General features: G+C 45.6%; 1 protein-coding gene across 2 annotated transcripts in view; it reads left to right on the top strand.

Moving 5' to 3' along the window:
• The window catches only part of JAML (junction adhesion molecule like), a 40,731-nt gene that overhangs the window by 25,025 nt on the left and 1,204 nt on the right, over positions 1 to 14,502 (top strand). For both annotated transcript variants that reach the window (XM_074400672.1, XM_003923639.4), the window contains 5 exons: positions 2,486 to 2,595; positions 4,865 to 5,102; positions 8,302 to 8,440; positions 10,841 to 10,931; positions 12,097 to 12,183. In XM_074400672.1, coding sequence (XP_074256773.1) covers positions 2,486 to 2,595; positions 4,865 to 5,102; positions 8,302 to 8,440; positions 10,841 to 10,931; positions 12,097 to 12,183 — 665 coding nt within the window. The remainder of the gene's footprint in view (positions 1 to 2,485; positions 2,596 to 4,864; positions 5,103 to 8,301; positions 8,441 to 10,840; positions 10,932 to 12,096; positions 12,184 to 14,502) is intronic.

Genomic DNA, 14,502 nt, shown 5'->3' with positions numbered 1-14,502 from the left:
GCCCCTGGCACAGAGTAAGCAATTAATAAACATTTGTGGGATGAATAAAATCATGGAGTTAGCATCCCTTGCTTGAATCTGATTTCTAAAAAATGGGGTTGTAGGAGGTAGCCTCTGGCCCCGCTCCTAGTTATCCTACTTTTTTTCATTGCCATTTTTCTCTTAATTTCAAAGCTCTGGTTCTCCAGGAAGAAGATGCAAATCAGATGCCTGTGCCGAAGGATTCTCTCTCCCTCTCTCTTTTTTTTTTTAGGTAGAGTCTTGCTCTGTCACCCAGGCTCTGGAGTACAGTGGTGTGATCATGGCTTACTGTAGCCTTGAACTCCTGAGCTCAAGTGATTCTCTTGCCTCAACCTCTTGAGTAGCTAGGTCCACAAGTGTGCATCACCATGTCCAGCTTCTTTTTTGTTTGTTTTTTTTTTAAGTAGATACGAGGTCTTCCTACGTTGCCCAGGCCAGTCTCAAACCCCTGGACGCAAGTGATCCTCCTGTCTCAGCCTCCCAAAATTGCTGGGATTGCAAAGGATTCTCTTTTTGCTTCCTTTTTCTGCCTTTGGTATCTCATGCCGTACCTGAACACTTGTCCATACTGGCCTTTTTCTGCTTAGAAGAGACACGGAGGGAACCACAAGGAGTCAATTTCAAGAGCCGAGGAATCCATGGAGATAGGCTAAGGCAACATTAGAGGTAGTCAGATATTTCCCCAGTGGCTAGTGGAGCAAGCCACTATGGAAATGTTTTTTTTTTCTTCCAGCCAGAATGGGAATAGATCCAACCCCTAACAATTTTGCCTTGTGAAAGGTGCTCCAACTTGCTGTATGTAAGTTGCCTCCATCAACATGGAAACTCCATTTTTTTGCAGTCATCTATAACTTCTTCTACAAAGTTTACCCTTCAGTTGATAATGTCTCTGTGATTCTACCACTTCAATTCTTTTTTCATAGTTCTTAATTTAAATAGCATAGATAAAAATAGTAATAACATTAATGCCTTATACTTTTGCTTTAGAATCAGCCATCTTTCTGCTTACGTGGGGTACCACAGGAGAGTGAGTGAGAAAACTCAGGCTTTGCTTTCACCTATGCCTGGGCTTAAATGTTGGCTTTACCTTTTACTGGCCATGTGGTATTGGGCTCCTTTACTTTCCTTCTCTGTAAAATGGGAGAGTAATCATACAAACCTCAAAATATTGTAATGACTAACTGGTCTGCCGTGTAAAGGGTGTCTAGCACATGGCTGGTGCATTGAAAGGACTCAGTGTTCACTTGTTATTATTGCATTTAAAAAATAGAGTTTAGTTCTTAATGTGCTTGTAGATTTAATGGGAGTTTCCTTCCTTACTGGTATTCTTTGGAGTAAATTTTTTATCGCTTTCAAAATAATTCCTTCCATAGAGTTTAGAGTTCACAATATTTTCTTTTTCTTTCCTCCTATTGTGCACTTCTCCTGCTGGGCAGGAAGTCACTGTTCTCCCAGGGAAACAATTGGGATGAAAGGTTGGCTTATGCACTCTATTCCCTCATGAGCTTTGCTTAACACTCTTTTGAAGGCACGCTGTGCACTTAAGACCTAGGCTTATGTCTCCTTAATACACCACCCCGCCTTTCATGGCTTAATCAACTTTGTGGTTGATTTGTATACAGCGTTGCAGAAAAATCAGAAATGTCTGTCTACTTCTTTTCTTTTTCATGGGCCTCTTAAAATGACTTATGTAATAAACATATGGTGGGTCAGCTGCTTGTACAATAGGCAGAAGGGACAGCCTAGGAGTTGGAAAGCCAGAAGCAGGGGAAGGGCGTTAAGTGGGGAGGGTGGGAGCAGGAGACAGCAGGGTTAAAACAGAAAGAAAAGTCAAGGAGAAAGCTCTTTTGTCTCGACCTAATTAGCAAGGAGTCCTGTGACTTGTACTGAGGCCAGAACTAAGTCTTAGAATACAAGAAAAATAATAGAAGAAGTTGAAGAAAGTTATCCATGGTTCATTTTTGGTAGAGCCAGTGGGTTAAATATAAGAATGAGAGTTCTATAACTTTCCACTTCCTGTTTATGCTAAGCAGACGTTGGTGTCTAAGATGATGAGCACAAAGTGGGGGCTTTGAGATTTTTCCATACTTCCTTTAGTACAAACTTGATGTGGAATTAGAGTTCATGGAAGGAATTCTGGAAAAGGGGAAAGAGAAATGAATTAAAGAGGACCAGAAAGTGTTTATTGAAATATGGAGACAGCAGAAACCCTCGAGCTTGGTACATGTGGGCAGTTAGAAGGTATTCTCATTTTGGGGACCATGCTGGCTGGTCTGAGGGAGGGGTCTGTGAGTACTTTGATGGAATCATCTGGATCACCTGCAGAGAGAATATGTACAGTGTTTGGTGGTGACAGTGATTTTTGCTGCTGAGGGTCGTTGGCGAAACATGATCTCTTCTAGAAATTCTTTGATTTCTATAGATTATAACTTGTGTCTGACTTGATGTACTGTTTTATCCTCAGAGTTCATGGTCCGTGTGGGTGACTCGACTAAGATGAGATGTGTTTTCAAGAGCACAGAAGAAAAACACATGACCAAGGTAGAATGGATGTTTTCAGGACAGCGTGCCAAGGTAACATGGAGGAAACATCTCCTGTGTTATAGAAGGCTCTGGCTGGTGATGTTAGGACAGACGTAGGCTCAGGTACGTGAGGAGGTGTTGCAAGAGCCCAGGGTTTGAGGCTTGTAAGAACTGGACCTTCTCCTAGCAATTTCAGCTTTCTGGTGGGAAAGATAACTTCAATGAAGAAGGAGAAGGAGAAGGAGAAGGAGAAGGAGAAGGAGAAGAGGAGGAAGTTGTTGATGATGATGCTTAACTTTTAGATGCTGATATGAGATTGCACATGTAAAGCATTTTGTATATGACTTGGCCACTGCATTTTCGTTTTCTTCTTCCTCCATTTTTCTTTTTATAGAGGCCATGGGAGAATGAGGGAGATGACTTTTGTGGCCCTGTTGGGAAAGCAATGGGCTAGGCATAAAAGTGATTACACTTTTATTCTTACTGGGGTTAGTTCTGTGAGTTTTCATCTGTGCTTCATTGCCCCATTTATGCGATGGAGGTACTTTTGATCGGTACTTTGCATGTTGGGATTGATCGATCCTGGGGGCCAGGGTGAGGGGTATTTCATGGGAACTCCATAAAGCAGTAAACAGCAAGTTCGTTCATTAGACCAGTAGATCTCAACCATGATGTGGTCATATATTTATGGCTCAACATGTGTCATGGGGATATCCCAAGTAACTTGTTACTAATAAAAGTTAAGGGGTAAAATTTATTAAAGACTAACTTTTATAAATTGAAACATATCCCAGGTCATCTCTCTAACAAAGTTATTTGCACTCACTTGATTCCTCTGTGGTATCTGAGTGGGTCACGGTGGGTGACAACCATGGTGACCACTACACGTGGTCCCAGGTTCACTTCTGAGAGCTTGTTATGCATGTAAACGTCATCCAGTGAGTAATTCACAGGAGAAAATAGGATGAGAGTTGACATTTTAAGGTTGTGAATTTGAATCACGAGAGACAAAATGTTGGGGGCCAGGTCACTTCATTCATGTTTGTGTCTGCACACTCATTACCTTTTCTTAAAAGCTATCAAAAAGCAATCTACGTGTCTTTTTTTTTTAAATGCCAACATTCGTTTAACAAGCTATTTTTAAAGCATCTGCTATATGATGAATACTCAAAGCCCCTGTCCTGATGGGAAAGTGACAACCAAGGTGGAGGGGGATACACAGTAAAATAATAAAGCAGCATGTAATAGATCAGGCAATAGTGAGAGCCTATGGGGAACAATAAAGCATGGTTTTGTGGTTTTTATGATATGTGTGCTCAGGGAGGCCTCACCGAGATGACACTTACGCAGAGGTGTGAAGGAAGTGAGGAAGTGAGCCCTGCATATGTCTGGCGGGGAAGAGTGTTCTTAGACAGTCATAGACAGTAGTAGCAAGTGCAAAGGCCCTGAGGTCAGTATGCAAGGAGCAGCCGAGAGCTCTGTGTAGCTCGAGTGAAGTGACCCAAGTAGGTGAGGGAAGAGCAACTAGAATTAAAGTCAGACAGGAAAAGGGAGTTGGGCTGGGTCATGCAGGGCCTTACATTTTAGTAGAAATGACAGCGGGGCCGTGAAGGGTTTGGAGCACAGGAGTAACATGAGTTAACTTCCATTTTGAAAGGCTCGTCTGCTGAAAATAGATTGTCGTAGAGAATAAGCAGGGAGACAAGTAAGAAAGCTGTTGCAGGAATCCAGGTGAGAGATGGCCTGGACCGGAATGGCATCAGTGGAGGAGGTGGGACTGGCTGCATTGGGAATATATTTTGAAGGCAGAGGTGATAGGATTTGCTGAGGGATTGGATGTGAGTTGTTCCAGAAAGAGAGGAATTAAGAATGACTCCAAGATTTTTAGCCTGAGTATCTGGCAGAAGGCATTGCCATGTACCGAAACGGGGTAGACTGGAAAGAACTGGTTTGGGGGAAAATGATGAGTTCAGTTTTAGACGTGTTTCAGGTTCCTGTTGGAAATCCAACTAGAAGTGTCATCAAGAATAAAAGTATACTGCTTTTCTTATTGAAAAAGTACACAAAATGCAAGTCCTCCTTTTCGCATCCCTCTGTTCAGATGGAAAAACTATTCATGGTTTGGTGATGTCCTTCACAAGTACACACGCATGCACATGTGTGTATACATGACTCTGTTATTTGATGCTTTCTGATAATACCCTTACTGCCTTCACCTAGCAGGGCCTTGGGAGTCCTGAGATCTTCCCTCCTCCATCTTCCCTCCTCCCTCCTCCCCTCCAGTCCTTACAAGCTCATACTTTTTCCCCTTCCCTTCTAGGAGGAGATTGTGTTACGCTACTCCCACAAACTCGGGATGACTAGGGCGTACTCCCAGAGCTGGGGCCATTTTCAGAATCGTGTGGAACTGGTCGGGGACATTTTCCACAATGATGGTTCCATCGTGCTTCAAGTCGTGAGGGAGTCTGATGGAGGAAACTACACCTGCAGTATCTACATAGGGGACCTGGTGTTCAAGAAAACCATTGTGCTGCATGTGAACCCGGAACAACCTCGAAGTATCTAACATTTGGCTGGGGAGCACTGAGAGACCTCCTGGCTGGTGCATGGGGCCAGGACTAGAGTGAGGCCGCAGAGGCTCCTAGGATGCAAATTGAAGGAGGCATCCCTCTCAGGTGTTGACTCTGGCCTTGCACAACCCTGAGAATGATGCCTCCTTACAGGTGGCTCCTCAGGTACCTGACTTGCCTCACCCTAGTTCCGACCCTGCTTCTAGGTCAAGGAGAGGGGAGCTAATGTAATGAATACCAACCCTCTGCCAGACTCCCCTCATTGCCAGGGTCATTTACTGATTTAAAGATACAGGAGCAGCCGGGCGCGGTGGCTCAAGCCTGTAATCCCAGCACTTTGGGAGGCTGAGGCGGGTGGATCGCGAGGTCGGGAGATCGAGACCATCCTGGTCAACATGGTGAAACCCCGTCTCTACTAAAAAATACAAAAAATTAGCTGGGCGTGGTGGCGCATGCCTGTAATCCCAGCTACTCAGGAGGCTGAGGCAGGAGAATTGCCTGAACCCAGGAGGCGGAGGTTGCGGTGAGCAGAGATCGCGCCATTGCACTCCAGACTGGGTAGCAAGAGTGAAACTCCGTCTCAAAAAAAAAAAAAAAAAAAAAAAGATACTGGAGCTCAGGGAAGGATCAGAGTTGATGTCCAAAGTCAGCATACTTGGCTGCATGGGAAAGCAAGTGTGGAATGCTCTATAGTGGAGCAGGAAATGACCTTAAGCTAGTGAGAGACAGCTAGGAACAGAGAGAAACAGGAAGGCACCAGAACTAAAAATGGAGGGGTTTTCTGATCAGAGGTTCTGAATTCTGGCCAACAGTGTGCAAAGGCAGAGGTGTGTAGGAGAGGAAAGACTCAATTGTGTTGACAGAGAGAGGTTGATAAGTGAGGGGTTAAAGTGTAAACCATAACCCGTTAGCAGTCAGGATGTGGCCTGTGGACTTTGCCTCTCGCTGGGGCCTTCAGGAGTTGGCTGTGGTTGGTTGGGGGCGGGGAAGATGGGTGAGGATGGAGCATACCTCATACCTCAGGCCAGAGGCTTAAGTCTGTGGAGGTGCCTTGTCTCCAGCTGGAGAGGGGAGTAGGGCAGATGGGTTTCTTAAAGAACCATCATCTCTCTGTGTGCTTCATTCTCAGAAGTCCAATTCACAGAGAAAATATGAGCCATTACGGGGCCTCACGTGGCTTCTCCACCCACAAACATATCTGTCTCCATTCTTATCTCTGCCCTGACATCTGGAGGCAGAGGAAGGTCCCTTCTGCTCTGGGCTTATCTGGCCCCCTGTGCCCAGGTGGCCTCCTTCACAGGAGCCTTACAGCAGGGCTCTTTGAGCTCTCACCTTCTGTTGGTTTCGACCATTCAACAGAACATTGGCTCAATTCTACCACTTACCTACTTAAGCTCCATTCTATGTCTTCCTTTTTCTGAAGACCGCTTTCCTGAGATACAATTCACATACCATACAATTTGCCCATTTAAAGCGTTCAGCTGAATGGTTTTAATACATTCAGAGCTGTATAACCACCACCACAATCATGTATTTCTTTCTCAACATAGCCAAATCATTGCTGAAGGCCTGTGTTTGGTGTCTCACTGTCTCATCTCCCATTAACTCCTCAGTGCACTGCATTCTGGCTTCTTTTACCTCTACTCTAGCTTAGATCACCAATGGCACTCCCATTATCCATCCTCAGCCTTCTGAGCCTCAGCAGCATTGGATACCATATTCCGTATGCATTCTATGTTGGACACGATCCCACACACACCCACGCATATATACAGTCAATTTTACACAGGTTTCCCACAAATCCTTCAAATGCAACATGTCTAAACCTACCCCTACACACCCTCCTCAGCCCATCTCCCCAACCTCAGTTGTCTAACTAGATGCCTGGGGTGTGCTCGAGTCTGTTTCCCAGATCCCTCATCTGACAGGTCAACAAGTCCTTGACTTCTACTACAGACTCTTGAAGTCTTTCTTCCAGTCTGTCACTGCTGCCTGAGTCCTGGCTGTCTTTATCTCCGGCAGGCCTCTCACCAGTCTCTGCTTTCACTCTTAGTCACTGCTCCTCATTCTTCATATGGCTCTTGGTGGCATCTTTCTAAATCACATTCAGAACTTTCTCTTCCACTGCTTATAATCCTTCAATGGTTTTTCCATCGCCTGCAGAAAAACGCCAGATTCTTGGTTGAGATAGTCAAGGTCCTTCCTGCCTTGGACCCTGTCATCTCTCGAGCACACCCGCAAATGCCACCTTTGTGCCAGACTCATTGAACTCTCTCAAGTTTCTAAAGCCACCATTCTGCCAGGCCTCCAGACCTCATGCAGAACATCCCCCCTGCATGGGGGAGCAGGCATATGGGTTTCTTAAAGAACCATCATCTCTGTGTGTGCTTCATTCTCAGAAGTCCAATTCACAGAGAAAATACGAGTCCTTCCCCATGTTGGGTATGTCTGCCCAACAAACTGGGCGTTTCCTATAAGTCTCAGGTTAAATGTTGGAACTTTTGCTGGCAAGTTCTCATTTGCTGCACATAGAATTGGGCACTCTTTTTTCTGTGCCCCTCTGTTCCCCATGCAGACTTCTCTCGTACCTAGAGCAGTGTGTGGTTTTCTGTTGACATGTTTGTCTCCTTCCTTGGAAGCAGGGACCACACGTCATTTGTCTCTGAATCCCCTGTACCTACTGCTGTCTGGCGCTGAGGAGGCATTTGCTTTATGTTTTTAGAACCGAGCAGTTGAGTAGAAGGTACCGTATGGGCAGAAGTTCCTGCGAAGGCTTTACTTGGTATCGTCACAGTGGGGCTGAGTCTTGCGGCATGCGTTCTTTTGAAAGCGATTACTTGCCCTTTGGAAGATGAGCAGCCTCTAAGATGCCTGTTATTTCTCAGTCACTTGATAAGCCAAGTTTTAGAATAGAATTGTTGATGTGAAAGGAAACTTACTACAGGTGAAGTGCTAGCCTCTTCTCCCATCCACCTTAATCTGCATTTTAGGGTAAACAAGGGGGTTAGACTTTGGTTCTCAATCTCATGGAAACAGCGTCCCCAGTGTCCAGATATGGGGTGGAGTCTGGTCTTCCCCTCCACATCCTGACCTGGCTGGTGCTGGTGCTATGTGGTATAGGGCTGTGGGGCTCTCAGCTCTTTGCTAAGGTATTGAGACCCTCTTCTTGTTTTTCTCCTTTCCCAAGCACTGGTGACCCCGGTGGCCCTGAGGCCTGTGGTCCTGGGTGGTAATCAGCTGGTGATCATCGTGGGGATTGTCTGCGCCACAATCGTGCTGCTCCCTGTTCTGATATTGATCGTGAAAAGGACCTGTAGGAATAAGAGGTACAGGGCTGCCCCCATCCCTTGGGTTGGGAGGCTGGGGGTGCAGGGCTGCCTCTACCCCAAAGTGGAAGAGGGTGATAGGGCCCTGCCTATGCCATTCTCACAGAAGGGGGTATTTTTAAATGGAATCATCTGTGGTTGTCAAATTAAATGTCATCATACAGTAACCCTGCCTGCTTTGCTCACTGTGCCCCCGAAAAGACTTGGATGTTCCTATGCTATCCCCATTCACTTTGGTATTACGTAAAGACTACAAACTCCCTTAGAAATGGGGGTCTCAGTAGGGCATAATTCAGAGTAGAAATCTTATGCAAGTACTATCATGGCACCATTCACTACTTAAGAGAAATGATTTTTAAATTATGCACACTGTACATTCTGCATAGAAGCTAAGATCTTGAGGGTTGCCAGTGGTTTTACCTAAAAGACCACATTCTAATTATGAGATGTGATTTTTGAATGGGTGCCTTCAGATTCTAAGTGAATTATTGTTAAAATGGGCTTTTAAAGGCCTGAATTTCATCAGTAGTTCTCCCAGTTTCAGAAGTGCCTAGATGCTCCAACAGGGATATCAGTGTTCCACTGGTGGTTGGCAGATCCGTGTCCCTCAGTTTATCCAGCTATCAATGGAATATGTTGGTAGCGCAGATTGACTCATTAAAATAGTGTCAATGGGAAAGGGCCTCATGGATAATCCTGACCTTTGGGTGTTCTTTCCCAGTGGGTCATGGATCCTACAGAAAAACACTTGTGCCTGCTGGGCTTTCACTTCCACTCCCTAGGGCTTTCCGATTTGATTTTGAACTTGGCTGCCTCTCTGAAGGTCTTTGCTCTGGGCGTGCTCATAGGACTGAGCTAGACGACCTGGGTTCCACTCTCCGCTTACTTCCCTGTCTGGGCCTCAGTTTCCCTCCAAAGGAAGGGTAGTACTTCCATGTCTAGTTGTTTATTCTAAAGAAATAATTAGATGGATATGCTGAGATTGGTGCAAAAACTGCAGTCTTGCTTATAATTAACAGTAGGGATCATTGCCAGTGTCTGTCAGAAAGGTAATGATTCAGGGAACCAGCGTTTCACTCAATGAAACACTGCAGACCCCTCTATGTAATGACATGGAAAGATATCAAAGGGGTAATGACATAGAAGTTATCGTATGATCTCATTTTTATAAAGGAGAAAATAATACAGTGCTCACTCCAGCAGCATATGTAGTGAATACATTTTACATGAGCTTATGCTTACACTGAGAGAGGCTTGGGAGGATAGTCGTGAAATCCATCCTTTAAAGGACTTAAGGAGTTTTCAGGAGTTAAGGTGTGGTATTTGAGATGAAGGAGACGGTGGATCCCATGGGGTGAGGGGTTGCAGGGAACTTCTACTTCCAACTGTCTACGTTTCTGTATTATCTGAATTATTTTACAATGAGAAGATACAACTTTAGAATCAGAAGATACAATTAAAATATTTCCACTGAGACCAAAAATATGGTTTATTTTCTAGCTTAAACCTTGAGAGAGAGAGATACATATCAGCTCTGCCTTAGGGCAAAATAGAAAAAAGAAAGTATATTCAGAAAGCAAATGGTCATGAGATCAAAGGCCAAGGGGCCCCCCCGACAGGACAGGCTCAGAGCTCCCGGCTCTGGGCTTGGGTGGGGTGGGCTCCGCCCCCTGAGAGGCCAGGAGCCCTTCGGACAGGTGTCTTGCTGAGCTCCTGCTGCCCCCTGCTGGCTCCGCTGCACTCCCTGGTCCTCAGAAATGCAGAGAGGATGGTCAGGTGGAATCCCATGGCCCCTCTCTCTTCATCCACTTAAAATTACATCTCCCATAGGGCAGAAAGTGGTTTGAGTGATAATAGAGAAGTCGAAGCTGTTTTTCAGCCTAAATTATCTCCAGAATGGCTTCTTGTTCTTCATTAGAAGAGATGGCACTGGCCGGGCCTGGTGGCTCACGCCTGTAATCCCAGCAGTTTAGGAGGCCGAGACGGGTGGATCACGATGTCAGGAGATAGAGACCATCTTGCCCAACATGGTCTACTAAAACTACAAAAATTAGCTTGGTGTGGTGGCACATGCCTGTAATCCCAGCTACTTGGGAGGCTGAGGCACAAGAATGGCTTGAACCCAGGAGGTGGAGGTTGCAGTGAGCTGAGGTCGCACCGTAGCACTCCAGCCTGGCGACAGAGTGAGACTCAGTCTCACCAAAAAAAAAAAAAAAAAAAAAAGGAAAGGCACTTCTCAGGTTTCCAGGTGAGCCAGGTTGCCCTGGCTGTAGGAGTCCAGAAAGAATAGTTTCTTCTTTGGGGTCTCTCTCTTCACAAAGCCAATCGGGGGTCTCCTATAGGGACCCTTGGATAAACCACACAAGCTGAGTAATTCCACATGCGTTTCATGCCTTGCAGTTCAGTGAATTCTACAGTCTTGGTGAAGAACACAAAGACTAATCCAGAGATGAAAGAAGAACCCCGCTATTTTGTCCGCTATGAAGGGGAGGTGAGCACACACTTCAGCCTAAAACACTAAGTAGTTGCAAGCCTGGGTCGTTAACATTCCCTGGGAACCGTGTCTTACCCACTGTATGTTGCAGCTCGCAGGCCAGTGCCTGGCACAGAGCAGGGACTCAGGAAGACTTTGTCATTAGGATCAGAGCCTCTGGAGACTAGAGTGTGTTGGTGGACGGGGGGTAGGGGAGGCTGGGCCAGCCCCAAGCAGCAGATCCTGGTATTGGGCCGAGGAAAGAGCACTGCGCTTGAGGTCAGAAAGCTCTGCCATCCTCCCAGTCTCATCAGCAAAATGAGGATAAGGATAAAGATATTATAGTTGCCCAGCCTGCTTGACAGAGTTGGTGTAAGGCTCACATAAGATGATGACATGCAAATGCTTTGTAATCTAGGAGGTGCTATTTGTCTAAAGTCTAATGGAGAATTATAATACATTCAGGAGTTAAGGAGTTTTAATGCTTAAAATGAAATCGTCTAAGACCTTTGGCAAGAAAGGATTAAGAAGGACTTTTCTCTCCATCTTGATTTGTAATGAAGTTATAAACAATTGCTTCTAGAGACTGAGAAATGGATTGGTTTTCTTTAACTCCTGTTCTCCTTTCTTAGTTTCCTTTCTCTGTCTTGGGCTGTTTTTGTCCCGAGAGTAGGATTTTCTCCCGATAGAGTGCAGGGGCCTCCAGAAGTCCAAGAATGGGTCACTGGTGATGATACTGCATTCCCAATGAGTGACAGGACCATGAGCCTTGAAGTTGTGAGGCTCAATGAGGGCTGGCCCTGCCACATAAACTCTCTGAGGGAGTTGATGACAATTCACTGCTGATTAGTGCCATTCTGCCTTTATTGTAATTAGAAGGAAATAACCACAGAATACAAGGAATTTAGCAAGAAAAGGAACCCCTGTTGCTACCTAAACCTCCATCTAAACAAAGATGTTTGACTTTTGAGGCAAAGAGTTTGATTCTTAAGACTGTGTTCTTTGGCAGTTTTCAAGACAGAAGACTGAATTAACATTTTTGAGAATTCTCTAGCTCTTAGTAACCCTTAGAACCTATCAATTTGGGTAGTCAATCCCCAGCAAATAGGAGTGGGTGACCTTTACTCTGGTGTATAAGAGTCATCTAATTTTTAGGAATTTTTGTACCATTTTCCCCCTCTAGAAACACATTTACTCCTCAATAACTACACGGGAGGTGACTGAGGAAGAAAAACCAAGTGAAAACTCAGAGTCCACCTACATGACCATGGTGAGAATGATTCCGGCCCTGGCTGAGCCAGGTGTCAGAGGCTCAGGTGGTGTTGGTGGTGGGCATGGCTGGGTTGTCCTGGGAGGCTGCTGAGGGCAGAGATTTTTCTAAGTAGCAGGAAAGTCTGAGAAACTGAAGTTCTGCTGGGTAGAAGAGTAATATTGAACTTTTTTACCCAGTCTCAAGAATTAAAGGTCATCACCAGAGGTTATTTATGTTAGTGGTGACAAGAAATGAAGAGTGACCTTACCAGGGGCAGCGAGATGCCTTTTGCCTCATCAGTTTGAACTAATAAAGAAAATATGGCCGGGTGTGGTGGCTCATGCCTGCAATCCCAACACTTTGGGAGGGCCAGGTGGGCAGATTGCTTAAGGCCAGTTCAAGACAGCCTGGCCAATGTGGCAAAACCCCCTCTCTACTAAAAATATAAAAATTAGCTAGGTGTGAGGATGTGTACCTGTAATCCCAGCTACTTGGGAGGCTGAGGCATGACAGTTGCTCGAACCTGGGAGGTGGAGGTTACGTGGGCTGAGATTGCACCACTGCAGTCCAGCCTGGATGATGGAGCGAGACTCTGTCTCAAAAAAAAAAAAAAAAAAAAAAAAAAGGCCAGGTGCAGTGGCTCACGCCTGTTATCCTAGCACTTTGGGAGACTGAGGCAGGTAGATCGCTTGAGGTGAGGAGTTCAAGACCAGCCTGGTCAACATGGTGAGACCCGTCTCTACTAATGTAGCAGGAGCGGCCTTGGGAAAGGATCTCTCAGACACTGAATACAGGAGGAAGGAATTTATTTCAGCTGGGAGCAAGGTGTCATAGGTGCCTAACAGCCAGGCTCCTTTAACAAAGGGAGGTTCAGCCTTTATATAGGCTTATACTTTAGATGTTACACGGGGGAGAATCTTAGGTTCATAGTTTTAGGACTCACATGTGAAAAGGTTTTGGTTTACAGTTTTAGGACTCACATGTGAAAAGGTCTCTGTTAACAGTTTCAGGAATCACATAAGAAAGGTTCTGGTTTACAGTTTTAGGACTCACATGTGAAAAGGTTTTGGTTTACAGTTTCAGGAATCACATATGAAAGGTTCCAGTTTACAGTTTTAGGACACACGTGTGAAAAAGTTTCTGGTTTGATCTTGTTTTAAGTAAAAATAGTGCCTTCTGGAGAGCTTCCCCAAGGCCTAGCCTGTTGTTTTCAGGAAGGAGATTCAGGAGGTGCCCCCTGGCCTGCTCTCTTTTTTATTGAGATACACAGTGGATGACAGAGGGGGAGGGAATCCCAAATGCCTGAGTCTCCCTCCTCACTAAAAATACAAAAAATTAGCTGGGCATGGTGGCAGGCACCTGTAATCCCAGCTACTTGGGAGGCTGAGGCAGGAGAATTGCTTGAACTGGGAGGTGAAGGTGGCAGTGAGCTGAGGTTGTACTACTGCACTCCTGAGAAAGAAAATAGGATAAGATCCTTGGGCAAGTATTATGTTGCAATGAATTGCTTTCTTCCCGTTAAAAGGTCAAAGTAGGGTTCATTCTGATGCCTAGGTTTTTTTTTTTTTAACTTTTTATTATACCTTCTCATAAGCTAACTGCCAGGCGGGCTACATGCTGGATCTCCTACAATATTTTGGAGTCTGATTTCTACTTTTCCTTTGCTTAGACTTCTATAGCCCCCTAAGGAACTATAGTACCTAGAAAAGGCACCTCTGGGTGTATGGTGAGTAGGGGTAGGGACAAAAGGAGTGAGCTGGCAATGAGCACTGTGCTATTTGTAGACTAATTACAGGCACCCAGCCCATTAAGGAGCAGTGTTCTGCTGGGTTCGGGAAGGCTGGCCTCCTCTGCTTGTGGAATGATGGGCTTTGTTTGTGTTGCACCAGCCCTGAGGACACATGACTCCCAGCTGATTGCTGCAGAGAAACGTCTGCCAGGGAAGTGTGAGATCAGAGGCCTGGCTTGGATCCACCGAGTGAAACATTAACTCTACTCTGAAGTTGCAGCTGAATGGAGTCATTTTCCCCTGTATCTTTCTCCCGTTATTGTTATATGATGCTGCAGTAACTTGCCAGGCCTCATCCTGGCTCCTGGAGACCTGCTGATGCAGCTGCCTTGTGGCTACTGCTGAGTGGGTCACCAGCCAGGGTGGCACTGTTTGCAGAAAGTCTCCGAGGTGGAGATGATGCAGGAAGAACAATTGTCTTCACAGCTACCTCCCCCAGGTTTAAAGCTAGGCAATGATGGTTTGGATTTTGTGGAAAACACCATTCCTGTCCTCTTGAACCAGATCCAACAGAGTCAGAGGAGAAGCCCGGGCTGCAAACTCAAAGG

This window comes from Saimiri boliviensis, chromosome 6 (genome assembly GCF_048565385.1).
Source record: "Saimiri boliviensis isolate mSaiBol1 chromosome 6, mSaiBol1.pri, whole genome shotgun sequence".
NCBI lineage: Eukaryota > Metazoa > Chordata > Mammalia > Primates > Cebidae > Saimiri > Saimiri boliviensis.
Note: the sequence above shows the minus strand (reverse complement) of the source record. Positions and strands in the feature narration are given on the sequence as shown.